The sequence below is a fragment of the Acipenser ruthenus genome, chromosome 16 (assembly GCF_902713425.1).
Source record: "Acipenser ruthenus chromosome 16, fAciRut3.2 maternal haplotype, whole genome shotgun sequence".
NCBI lineage: Eukaryota > Metazoa > Chordata > Actinopteri > Acipenseriformes > Acipenseridae > Acipenser > Acipenser ruthenus.
The window spans coordinates 33,452,326-33,464,622 of record NC_081204.1 but is presented as its reverse complement, the minus strand read 5'-3'; the positions used below and the strand labels follow the sequence as shown (position 1 = coordinate 33,464,622).

Sequence of the window (12,297 nt, the reverse complement as noted above, 5' to 3'; positions counted from 1 at the left end):
TGAGCTCAAAGGGTAGAAAAAAACAAGCAAATTCCTTTTGCTTTTCTGTGTGTGGTGTGTGTCCTTGCAACAAGTCTTAAAGGTGATATGGGCTCAAGGTTTATAAAAAAATAAAAACCCTGCACTTGTTTTTTGTTGCCGTTGAATACTGAAGGTATGTGTGATCCTCCAGGTCAATGATGCCCATAAAGTGATGCTAGCATTAAAAGAAGACTGGCGTGCCTCTCTCAGCAGTTAACCCAAGCCTTTCCGTTTTTCAGGCTTGAACCTGTTTGCCTTCATCACCATAGTCTTCTCCTACACCAGCATGTTTTATTCAATTCGGAAAACTGGAGCCCAGACGGCTGAGCGGAGCGTCTTCCACCGAGAGGTGGCCATCGCCAAGCGCTTCTTCTTCATCGTGTTCACCGACGCCCTCTGCTGGATTCCTATATTTCTGCTCAAAATCCTCTCGCTGTTGCAGGTGGAAATACCAGGTAGGTGTGCTGTTTAATTCACTGTGCTGGTTTAGCCTGCAGCTCTCATTAGACAATGGAATTAAGGGGAGGTCACTTAACAAAATACAAGACCAATTATCTTGCATGAAATCTGTATAACGTATGTATTTCTACAGGGTCAAAATGCACAATGGGACACATTTTAAAGCTAGCAGCCCCACTCGTTCAGCAAAGCAGTATTTGACATCTCCTGTGTACTTAACATGACTAATATCAGCAGTCCCTTTACAAACAAGAAAAAAAGAAACTTGCTGCTACTCATCAACTTTACAAGCAGTGCCCTATTTCTCATCTTGAATTTTGCCGATAAGTTAAACTAATGACAGCTATAGTGTTAAATAAAATATTGCAAATAATGCCATTCTGTAAGTGTTGATAAAAGTGTACCATGGATTCTTACCCTGGATTTCTGCTTGTCGTGCACAGTGCAATATGAATCTCGTCTCTATTTTTTGACCAGGTACCATAACCTCCTGGGTGGTGATCTTCATCCTGCCAATCAACAGTGCGCTGAACCCCATCCTGTACAGCATCACCACCACTTCCTTTCAGGAGAGACTCAAGCACTGCCTGCAGACGAAATGGCAGCAGCTGGGAGTCAAAGATCATCGGCAAAGCATTGCTATGTCAACCATAAAGACAGCAACGTCGTGACGCATCTCACAGCATCGGGGCGGGGCTACACACCGCTCCTGTAAACTCACCGTGGATCCCAAGATGTAACTGAATTGAGTTTGGCCTTTTGCCTCCCCCAATTCTCGATCGCTGCCATTGTCGTCAGCTCATTTTCAACAGTGTTGACAGTGTACAGCACACTGCTGGAGCACCTTGAACTCATTCCAAGATTTTGCGTTGCAGACAGCTTTGCTTATTTGCGTGGAACCAGAATTGGGAGGTGGCTGTAAAGCTAGCCAGGCTTTTAATTGCTACAGCATTTAAATAGAGTTGTTCTCTGTGTTCATGAGTTACTCCCCTCCATGGCCTCTCAATTCACAATCACAAATTGTAGAAATACATTTATATTCCTGATTCTTGTGGCAAAAAAAACAAAACAAAAACAACACCACTCTTTCACTGCACTTGTGTTTCTATATTGTGAACACAACACTCTTCCGGTATCTATAATATGAATACATTTTCTTTGCTTTTTCACTGCCTCTTTGGGGTTTGTAAACTAGATTCTTTATTTACAGTAGATTAATTACAAATGAAATGAAAAGGTCGACAGAAGGGCAAGAGTATTTGCACATCATTTTCGAAATCTATGGCAGTGTGTTTTTTATAGGGAGAACTCAACTTCTCAGTTACTCTCGTCACTGCCTAGCCAAGTTGGAGCTGTTCAAATGCTACCTCCTAGTGGCAATCAAAGGGAACTGCAACACATGATCACAGAAAGTTAAAGTCATCAGCTGAGATTCCAAAGTGTGCCATTTCAGCAAAACCAGTGAGAAAAAACAACACAGAATGACCGGGCTGGCGATGAACTAGGAAGGAAGCTGCAATTTTGGTTCCTCTATTTCAAATACGAGAGGTCGGCAGGAAACATTTGCTTCTCTTCACAAACGAACCCTGCTGTGTCATCTAGCTTCTGTCTTACAAACCTCTACCTCATCAAAAAGCTATTCAAACAAGAACTACTGCGTGCTGTCCTTCCACATGATTGTGAATGGTGAGGACAACATAGCAATGCCAAGGCAAGTAAGAGACACTTTGAGTTTTATAGATCTGTGGACAGGCTCCCCACGAGAAGTGGCATCTTGATGTATATATAGGAGGTCCTGGGGTTTCAGGAATAAATACACTTTCACATTGTGAGGAACTTCTCTTTGCCTGGGACGAGTCGAACCCAGGGTCAGGGCTTCGAAGCACTACTGATAGAGCTGGGCTCCCTCACGTCTTATACACAGAACCACATCATCACACAGTGCAAATATACAGTACGCTGGGAACAATCAACATGCTAAACCATACCAAAATCTATATATTCAATGTAAAGCTACATGTAATGATAAAACTATCCAACTTCACAATACATATATATACACACACACCACAGTCAACCATGGAGAATGCCAGTTTACTCTTGTTGTAACAGAAGGAATCTTGTATTTGGAATTTCAGCCAGAAGCAATAGAGGTATCTATTTGTGTTGATAATCCATCAGTTAACAAATCAGACAATGATTTGTACTATGGGTACAGTAGCAATCAGGGAGTATTTGCTTACAGTGCACGGTATCCTGCCCTGTGACATACCGATGCAGACTGTAAGCAGAAATGTACCCGGTGACAAGGTGTAGGAGGGTTTTGCTAAAACTAAACGACAGTGGGGAGTAGTACAGGCAGGGGCTGAATACCACAGGGTCGATGCTGAGGAATTGAAATTCCAGATACAGGATTGTATATATGCTGCTGAATGCCGAAAATGTCATTGTTTTGCACAATGTCTGTACAGATGACAATTATACAAACAATGCTACTGCAGATGCCAGTGTTCTCTACTGTAATTATTTTAAAAATAACTAATCAACTACATTTCACAGCCATACTCTGGGCAATATATACCATACATTGTGGATTGTGGTTGTATACATGGCACATACCGTTATGGACGGATGCTACAGCTTTATGTCATTTACATTAATTTTGTTTCTTTCTTTTAATTGTTTTTAGCACACAAATACTGTACAACATATGGCACCCGTTTGGCTATTTTATTTTATTTTTAACAAAAGGAACTTATCAGTGTGTGTCATTATTGTATTAAATGTTAAAAAAAGAAAGGTTATTAAAACTGTTCACAGCACAGCAAAAGCAAACACAATGAAGATATTTTCAATAAAATGTTACATTCAATAAAATGTTTTCTAGGCAGACCTGTTTTTTTTTTTGTTTGCTTGTTTCCAATATGCTTGACGCAGCAACAGAATGGAATTAAAAAGTCTGGTAACCATTGCATAAATCTTCACATAGAGACACTGATACACTCCGATACAAGAGACGTCTTTCCTCATCTTTTAATGTGAACAATACTGCTAAATACCTGCATGTATAATGGACGAGGCAATGCAAGGAGTATCCCTTTTGTAAACATTAGGTTTATTGTTAAGCTGCGTACATTCAAGGCCACAGAATATATACAGGTAGCAGGAAAGCTCGTTCAAAAAGTGAAATGTCTGAAACATAAATAAAATACTTAATTATTTATTATTTAAAATAAAAATAACCTGTGTCATGACTAGCCTATTATTGGCAGTTTTATGTAATTATAGAATACAAAATCATATATTATCTGTTTGATAAGCAGTAGCAAAAAAAGGTTACAAAGAGCTATTAGACATGAATACATGTATTAGTTTTATACAGGGAATGTAATACTTGTCAGTCACAGGCACTGTTGTTTTAAAGATTCACACACGTTTAAAAACACGTTGAAACCACTGTTGTAGGTCCCTTTTGGGATTTTCTTCATAAACTTTCTAAAATGAAAATTTGGAAACATTAGCTGCCGTACAAGGTAGAGCACAGAAATAAGAGTTATCCCATAAAAAAAAAAAAAAATTCAAGGCATCAAGCCCTGAAATATAACAATGTAACTTTACACACACACACACACACACACACACACACACACACACACACACCATAATGCAGAGCAGAAACATCCTTGCGTTTTCTTCTCAAAAACGTTGAAATCTGACTTTGTCGTCAACATAAGATGGGGAGGAAAAGAAACCGGGCATTCTATAAGACCAAGACAAGAAGTTTTCCTTTTCCAGTGTTAAAAAAATTAAATTGAGTATGGTGCAATAACCTTACAAAGACTGACAGTTTTGGCGTTTCTAGCTAAAATCTCTCTGCTTTAAAATTAAAATGAATTCTGAACCCCTTCCCAACCAGGTTTCAGCTTCTACTGTGTGGTACAGTTTCACATTATGCAGATATTTTACAAGAATCATAAGATAGCAGTGTTACATATTACACATAATGCCCAACACACTAAAACAAATAAAACTGCACTGTTTGCAAATTACGGCAGGAGGGTTCTACAGCAGTAACATAAATATGCACATACATCTTATATGGAATACTCAAAGCGCATCAAGGCATTTTTTTTAATTATAATTATTTTATTTACACTAACAGTATTCCATCTTGAACCAGACCGGCACATGGTGGGAGAGTTTTAGCGATTTCATGACAATATTACCTGGCATGAAATAAAAAATAGCCCAAAGGTATTGGAATTACATTGAGTAACAGCACAGAACACCTGCTACCCACTGGGAGAAAGACAGCTTTAAAAGACGACATGAGAGATCACATTCGTTTTTGTTCCTTAGAAGGGCTGCCTCGGATAACCTTTGTCAAAAGAACAAGTCAATTCCTAATTTAAAAAAAAAAGAAAAAAGCAAAGCAACAGCCATTAAAGCTACAGTAACACTTAAAACAATAATAATAATAATAATAATAATAATAATAATAATAATAATAATAATAATAATAATCAAGAAACCATGGTGACGAACATAAACGTTTTTTTTTTTTTCAATTCCCGGTATCCACAGTAATATTAATGTTACCATGTGTTAAGCTAATACTTTAGTAAAAGACCTTGCAGCTATAGTAAATGCAAAAAAATGAAATACAATACTCTGTTGTGTAATGGTGCTTTCCTTTAATTTGTCGTGGATAGTGGTGTTCTCAGTGATATGATAAATGGCCAAGTTACTGTAACTTTAAATCTGTAGCCCCCAACATTTTTTTTTAAATAACAATATGTTTACATTTTACAGTCAGTCAGTCATACCGTCAACCAGCGCCTTTGAACAAATCAATTTCTAGGCAGTTTAACAAAATGACCAACATATATAAATATATTAAAACTACACATACATTGTATTATGGTCTAGTGAAGATGAAATGCAATTAATGCATTTTTTTGTGATAATAAAATAAAATCTAACCTCCCTGGTACATTGTGCAGTCAGAAAACCCTTTCCCTCTCATGTGTCCCTTTCATTATTATTATTATTATTATTATTATTATTATTATTATTATTACTATTATTAATGACCTGCATGTAAGCGTATGGTGCACAAGCAGAACAGAATTATTTTCAGAGGCTCATTCTAAGATTTTTGCTATGACTGTGAAATGTGCAACAGCACTGGCTAAACCTGTACTAAATAGTTCATTATGCAGACATTTGTACACAAACGCATGCCTGAAAACGAACAGCGTTAAAAAAGGGTCATTTTGACTCCCTGCCTAGTCCACTAGGTAATGTGACACATCAATAACAATGGACAATATTCTATCTTCTTTTTGCCAAAATGATGGCAGTCCCATTAAACATTACTGATTAAAGCACTCCTACTGGTGTTTAGTTCAACAAAAAGGTGCTTTAACAAAATAGTATAGCATCTTATTTACAATTAAGAAATCTAAACAATGTTTCACGTTTGTACAGTGCAGTCATATATGAAAAAGGGGATTAGCCTCATTAGTTTCCGCAGCCATGCGGCAATGAGTTACAATGTGCATTGCAGCAAGTTAATAACCCCTCCTGAGTTTAGAAAACTAGCCTGCAAAAACAAACAACATTATTCAATTTGGTACGAGTAAATGTATGTACACGTGTTTAATGCCTGGTGATAATCCGACAAGCAGGCATAGCAGCAAAAAGAAAAAAAAAAACATTCCATTAGATAAATGTTGCCATTTTTTTTTTCCTTTTTCAAATTACCCATCTTATAGGCCTTTTGTGAAATACCTTGAGTGATATCCACAAGCGTTCCCTGAAAATGGATCCTCATCTAAAACACATTTCCCTCCCTTTTCAGTATTTCTTTCAATACCCCTGTTCTCTTTCTGATTGCCATCCAACAATGGCGCAGCACTGGCTGCCTAATGTGTGCCGACACAGACATGGTATAGAATTTCCTTGCAACGCACTGTGCGTGTTCTACTGCCCTTCCTGTAGTCCTGGGACTTCGCTTTATCCCCACTGCTCTCGTCACATGATGCAGCTGTTACTCTGCATTGCTTACGTCACAAAAAGAATACTACAGCTTATTTAAAAGTGGAAATCCCAAACCACATCCAAACCCATTCTGCGTCCCAAGGCCCCAACACAAAACCATCTCATGTTTGTCTTGCTGCTGTAATGCCTGACCTCTTTGACTGTGTCACGGTCCTGTACAGACATCAGTTATTAACCATCTATTTTGTTTTTGTGCAGGCCGCTAGACATTTCAAGCGTGTTAATTTGCCTCACTTGTAACTTTTCTCTGATACCCAGGTAACTCTTTTCCTTTCATGAAACACAATTTTAAAAACTCAAATTGGATCATGCCTCCAACTAGCCTTCAACCATGCATTTTTCTATTATACAGTGGCTGCATTTCCTCTGTCAGACAGAACTTAAATGAGTCCCTGTGTATTGTGAAGGTGATCCGGGCTGTGTAGACCTTTACTGATCCTCAGAAGCAGGAATCCTGGAGACGCTCTACAGCTTCGTTTCAGGCCCCCGCGCTGTTAACACAGGGAAAGAGTCTCGTATCCTAGCAACCTCCACTGCGCAGAGATGTCCAAACACCTTGTTATACCATTCAGGAGAGCGGCCCCTGAAAACAGAACAAAACAATGTAAATGACATATGAGGCTAGGTAAGCAACCACAAGGCAATCGATACAATAGGGAGGGATGAATAAAAAAAAATCTAGGAGTACTCAATTTGTTGTAGCAGAAATGTGTCATCAAAAATAATTCTGAAGCTAGCTAACAACTTTAGATACTCAAAATGTGACACCACGCAAGCGGGAGCACAGGTCTTGTATTTGTTTTCTGCTCACCTGAGGTCGGCACGGCAGACGTGCGTCAGTCTGGAGCGGCCCATCCCGCAGGGTTCGATGAGGTACCTGGAGCTCAGGAGCAGCGCGCGCACGCCGCCTTCCAGCTGCACCTTGTCGTGTTCCACCGAGGCGCACACGAGCACACACGCCCCCTTCGGAAGATCACTGTGCCACTTTCTGAACCAGATAACAAAACCCAGTCAGAACGCAGCAGAGCACAGGAGAGGTTGCAGGACATGACACAGGTTATATATCTCCTTCATTCAGTGCACACAATTGTATCATCTTAACCCTAAACCTCTGTGTATCTATTGTATAATGCATATATGGCAGGGCTACTTCCCGAACTCCATAGAGCTCACACAAACTGTTTTAATGTTTCTAAAAATGTAATTCAACATGTGTGACCAAAGAGGATATTGTAGACCAGCACTGTGGTATTTACTATTGGGTATATACAGACCCATAACCAGCTACTCCAGTGTTTAATATAAATTCAACAGATTTTTTTTATTCTATTTATTATGATTAATTGCAGCCACGTGCAGTACTCCACCTTAACACGATGAAATCCCTTCTCGGATGAGGTGCCATGCTGTCTGTGACGTAGTGATAGATTTCAGTGTTCTTGTCCAGGGCCTCAATCACCCTTCCGTGCAGTAAATCGTCATCCCATAGGTGGCGCTCTCTCAGCACTCTGTGCAGCACTGTGAGTGGTGGAGCCTCGATTTCCGTGGAGACCTTCCACAGACGAATGGGGTGCCCGTCCCCAACCTGTGAAGGTGAGCAACGCAGGTGAGGCACTTCACATCTTATGAATGTCTTAAGAATAACCTTTACCAAAGCCACAAACATTCACAGGATTAGTTATTTCATTCACAGTCTAAAGCAACCATTGAAGGCCCTTTTGGGTTGTCTTTAGAGACTTATCACAGGTCAGACAAGGTCACAACTGCAAAGTCATCATGCAGATAATCCAGTAGCCTGGAAAGATTGTTGAAACCTATAGTACAAAACACATATGACCGCTGTTGCACTAATCCCCAAACCATCCTTTTGCAGGTGGATTTAGCAGCACAATAGACTTGTCTGTCAAGTCTGAATCGCTGGAAACAGGATAACTCGCTGTCAAAAGCCCATTTTAGCGTGGTACTGGAGGCAGCAAACAGCCAAGGTTTACCGTGGCACTACATCAAAAACAATGATGCGAAGCTAGGAGACGACAGTTAACATCATTAGTTACAAATTCCTTCTTGAAAGTGCCTGCGGGACAATAGTTAATTCAATTAATTTAAATTCAATTAAATTAAATGTGACAGATAAAAGCTTTACAGTATTCTGACAGGTAAAAAAAAAAAAAAAAAACACTTAGCAGAGCAGTTCATATCCACAAACCTTTTTGTATGATAATTCGGTGCTCTCAGGTCCTGGTGTGGTAATCCAGCCTTTAAACTTCTCCATCGATTCTCGTAACAGACCCTGGACACTGTCCTCCAGGAAGGCCCGATAATCCCTGGGCTCACCTAGCAGACTCCTGCTGAACCCCTCCAGGGGAAGTGGGTGGGCGTCTGCGGCTACATAGGAGTTTCGGGACTGCAACATCATGTCATGGGGGATCTATGCAAGAGAAACCAAACACAAATGCACACAGTGAGTCTGCTTTAAAGACAAAGAGGAAACTACCAATGAATCCCCTGGTAGTATGATGTAAGGGGAGTGTGTCACATCAGAGCAAACGATTCGTAACAATGAAATTAACTGAAATTGCAAAAAAAAGAGCCAAACCGTAGATATGGTCCAGAGGTTAAAATCAATGTGGCAGTGGAAGGTTTTTTTTTTTTTTTTTTTAATCATAGAATACAGATTGCAAAGTTTCACGAAAGGAAAAGAGGTAACTGGGTATCACAAAAAAAAGTTACAAGTAGGGCGAATTAACACACTTGAAATGTCTAATAGCTTGCACAAGAAAAAACTAAATCAATGGTTAATAAGTGATGTCTATAGGAGGACTGAGACACGGTCAAAGAGGCTGTTTTACCTGGAACAGCTTTTTGCACTCGATGATCATGTGAGTGAGTCCCTGGGTGGCTGCCATGTTCTCATTCAGGTCCTTCTGATCAGGCTTCCCTGCAGCCCCCCTCCTGTGTATCAATCTGATAGAATAAGACATCAGACTTTAGTGATCAAGTCTCCCACACACACACACTCACAGTCTACAATACAGGCATTCAGCACAAACATATCACAACACAGAGTGTCTTCTAGGTATCTATCAGACTTCACTCTTTTAAAACACTGGGTGGGAAGGTATTATTTTGAACTAAATACAGCACTCTAAAATGGCAGAAGGCCCTTCACAAGGCTTGATCACAAGGTTTACTTGTCAAGTACCAGACTTCAGACAGTGTGAAAGACAGAGGGAATACAGACACGCCGATTATTCCCCTCTGTTCGATGCTTAACTGAGATTATGGTGCGAGAAAGAACATTGCAGCTTTTTCCTCCTAAAGGACAGGAGTCTGCTTAACAAGATAACACGACAATTGTCCCCAGCAGCAGTGGAGTTACAAACCTTCATCTGACAGCAAGGGCTTTCAGCAATAACACACTAACTGTATATCCTACCCACCCCGGGTACACCCTAGTGCTGCTCCCCAGAGAAAATAAGTGTACACTGACGCACGCACACACACACGCGCACGCACACACGCACACGCACGCACGCACGCACACATGCATGGTACCAGAAGAGAGTACAGGATAAGCAGCTCTGCACAGTCCTCGTTAACAGTCCAGTTTTAATACAGATACATTCAAATTGAAGCAGTGTTTTCAGTTCCTAAAATCCAGCCTATGGAACTTCCTACCAAGAGAAACATATGATTCTGACTTCATTCAGTTCCCTTAAGTTTTCTTTTTATTTTATCCTTCTTTCAGCAATCCCTAATACCTCTTACAATGGGATTCGTGTCATGAAAGGAGCAGCCGAAATACAATGGTCCCATTTCATTTTATAGCCTCACAAGCAGAAGATAAAATGACAAAGAATAGAAAGAACGATTCTCGTAGGCCGAGAGATATGGCGGTCCATGTAGATTTCTAATTAATACTAAGCACTTCAGATCAAAAACCCCTGGTCTGAGACAGCATTCACTCACATAATAACATGAAGAGTCTTATAAAAATAAGTCATTCTTCATTTAAACCCAATTCACCTCTGGTCCAGGGGTCCTTACCTGGGGGAGGTGCTCTCTTTCTTGGACACGTTGAGGTGGAAGATGGAGGGGGCCAGGCACACGGCCAGGTTTCCGGGGGTCATCTGGTTGTCCTGGGCGGAGGCGATGTCGCTCAGGAAGTACAGCAGGGTCTGCAGCACCTCCCGGTTCTCGTCTGGCAGGAGGATGACGGCCGCCTGCACAGCCTGCAAACGCTGCTCCTTCGGGACACCTGAGAGGCAGAGGGAACCGAAGATTTGCATACGGTGCTGCTTGGCCGGCGGTAAGCACAAAAAGGGGGACCAGGGGGTGAGTGAACGAAGGCATGTCAACAGGGTCTGATAACATCATAGAATCTTATATAAGGAAGCAGTTCAAGTCCAGGTCTCTGTTCTTGAATGGTGCACATGAAAGGCAATGCCTGCTGCTGATACTACTACTACTACAGAGACTATAGATAGTGTGTTATAATTATTCTGTGCATATGACCAAGCGTTTATTTAAACGTGCCCCTCTCTCTTGTACTCACACTGATAGATCTGGAGGAAGGTGTCAGTCAGCTTGCTGGTGAACACAGGCTCTGGAAGGTCCCTGAAATACTGCTTCAGCATGTCCGCCACGTCATAGGCAGACTGCCCCTCGTAACTCACATGGTCAGGCGAGGTCTCGTTCATCTTCCTCAGCATCTGGATCCGAGACTTCACACCTGACTTCCGGAAGATACCAACCTGGACAGCAGGACAGGAGAGGCTCAATACTGTGTGAGCAACCTGAACTGGTAACCCACTGAGACTGGCTCAACAGCAGGAACTGAAATACACCTTTCATTGCTGGACCACTATCTCTTGGTCAATACTTTAAACCTACATTTAGTTGGTATAACACAGTAACCTCAAGTATATTGTGACATTCATATAAAATACAATACAGTTAACAAACTTCTGCATGTTACAACACAGAGCAGTTGAAAGTTTCTTTCGAAAGGATTTATATCTTTATATCTCTGAACCAAAAAGAAAACCCATTCTGTGTGTTTGTTTGCTATCCCAGATAACATCATTTAGTGTTAAAATACAGAATGTATGGGTAGTGAAAGCGGGTGCCCTGCCCTTCTATTGCACAGCACAAAAGCACAAAAGAACACTACCTGACAATGATAAGGCACTAGGCAAAAATTATTTTTTTGTATTGATTTTCTTCTAAAGAATTTGGCTTTCACAACATAGTAACTTTATAGCTGTTCCCAGCAGAGATTCCTAATTAAGTTAAAGTGACATCTGGGGAATGTATGCTTGGGGGGGACTGAGAGTATGGTGGCGCAGAGCTTAATTAAACATCAGGCTACTTTTGGTAAGTGTCGACATGCAGCAGCAAACTGACCAAATGTCCTGTTTGCCCTGTGGTACAGCACATAGCTCGTAATGGGAACACTGCTAGCGGCCCTCAACCAACAGTGTTAAATGAAGTAGTCCCGGCTGGACCTACCTGGTCCAGGCACTGGCTGCGGATGTATCGCATGGCTTGCTGGATGCTCTGAGGCAGGGGCTGCCCGCTCCGCTGCACGTTGATGATCGGGGGAACCCCAAACACTTTCTTGTCCCGGTAGTCAGGAACTTTACTTCTCTTCATGAACTTTGGCACCGTCCTGTAAAGCAGGAGAATTCAGAGATTAAACCAGATCAGATTAACAAATGGAAAGCGGCCCAGGCATGCGCAGGATGGTACTGT

At 41.0% G+C, this 12,297-nt stretch overlaps 2 protein-coding genes across 5 annotated transcripts in view; one reads left to right on the top strand and one right to left on the bottom strand.

Annotated features, from left to right (window-relative positions):
- LOC117412086 (relaxin receptor 2-like) overlaps positions 1 to 3,370 on the top strand; it is a 32,423-nt gene extending 29,053 nt beyond the window's left edge. The window contains exons 17-18 of the mRNA XM_034020074.3: positions 261 to 476; positions 958 to 3,370. Coding sequence (XP_033875965.3) covers positions 261 to 476; positions 958 to 1,151 — 410 coding nt within the window. The 3' untranslated portion in view covers positions 1,152 to 3,370. The remainder of the gene's footprint in view (positions 1 to 260; positions 477 to 957) is intronic.
- A 204-nt stretch (positions 3,371 to 3,574) lies between these two features.
- Positions 3,575 to 12,297, bottom strand: part of LOC117412084 (stAR-related lipid transfer protein 13-like) — a 57,855-nt gene continuing 49,132 nt past the window's right edge. For all 4 annotated transcript variants that reach the window (XM_058989524.1, XM_058989526.1, XM_058989525.1 and 1 more), the window contains 8 exons: positions 12,055 to 12,214; positions 11,099 to 11,297; positions 10,591 to 10,801; positions 9,393 to 9,507; positions 8,750 to 8,971; positions 7,911 to 8,128; positions 7,355 to 7,531; positions 3,575 to 7,126 (listed from right to left, as the gene is read on the bottom strand). In XM_058989524.1, coding sequence (XP_058845507.1) covers positions 7,009 to 7,126; positions 7,355 to 7,531; positions 7,911 to 8,128; positions 8,750 to 8,971; positions 9,393 to 9,507; positions 10,591 to 10,801; positions 11,099 to 11,297; positions 12,055 to 12,214 — 1,420 coding nt within the window. In that variant the 3' untranslated portion in view covers positions 3,575 to 7,008. The remainder of the gene's footprint in view (positions 7,127 to 7,354; positions 7,532 to 7,910; positions 8,129 to 8,749; positions 8,972 to 9,392; positions 9,508 to 10,590; positions 10,802 to 11,098; positions 11,298 to 12,054; positions 12,215 to 12,297) is intronic.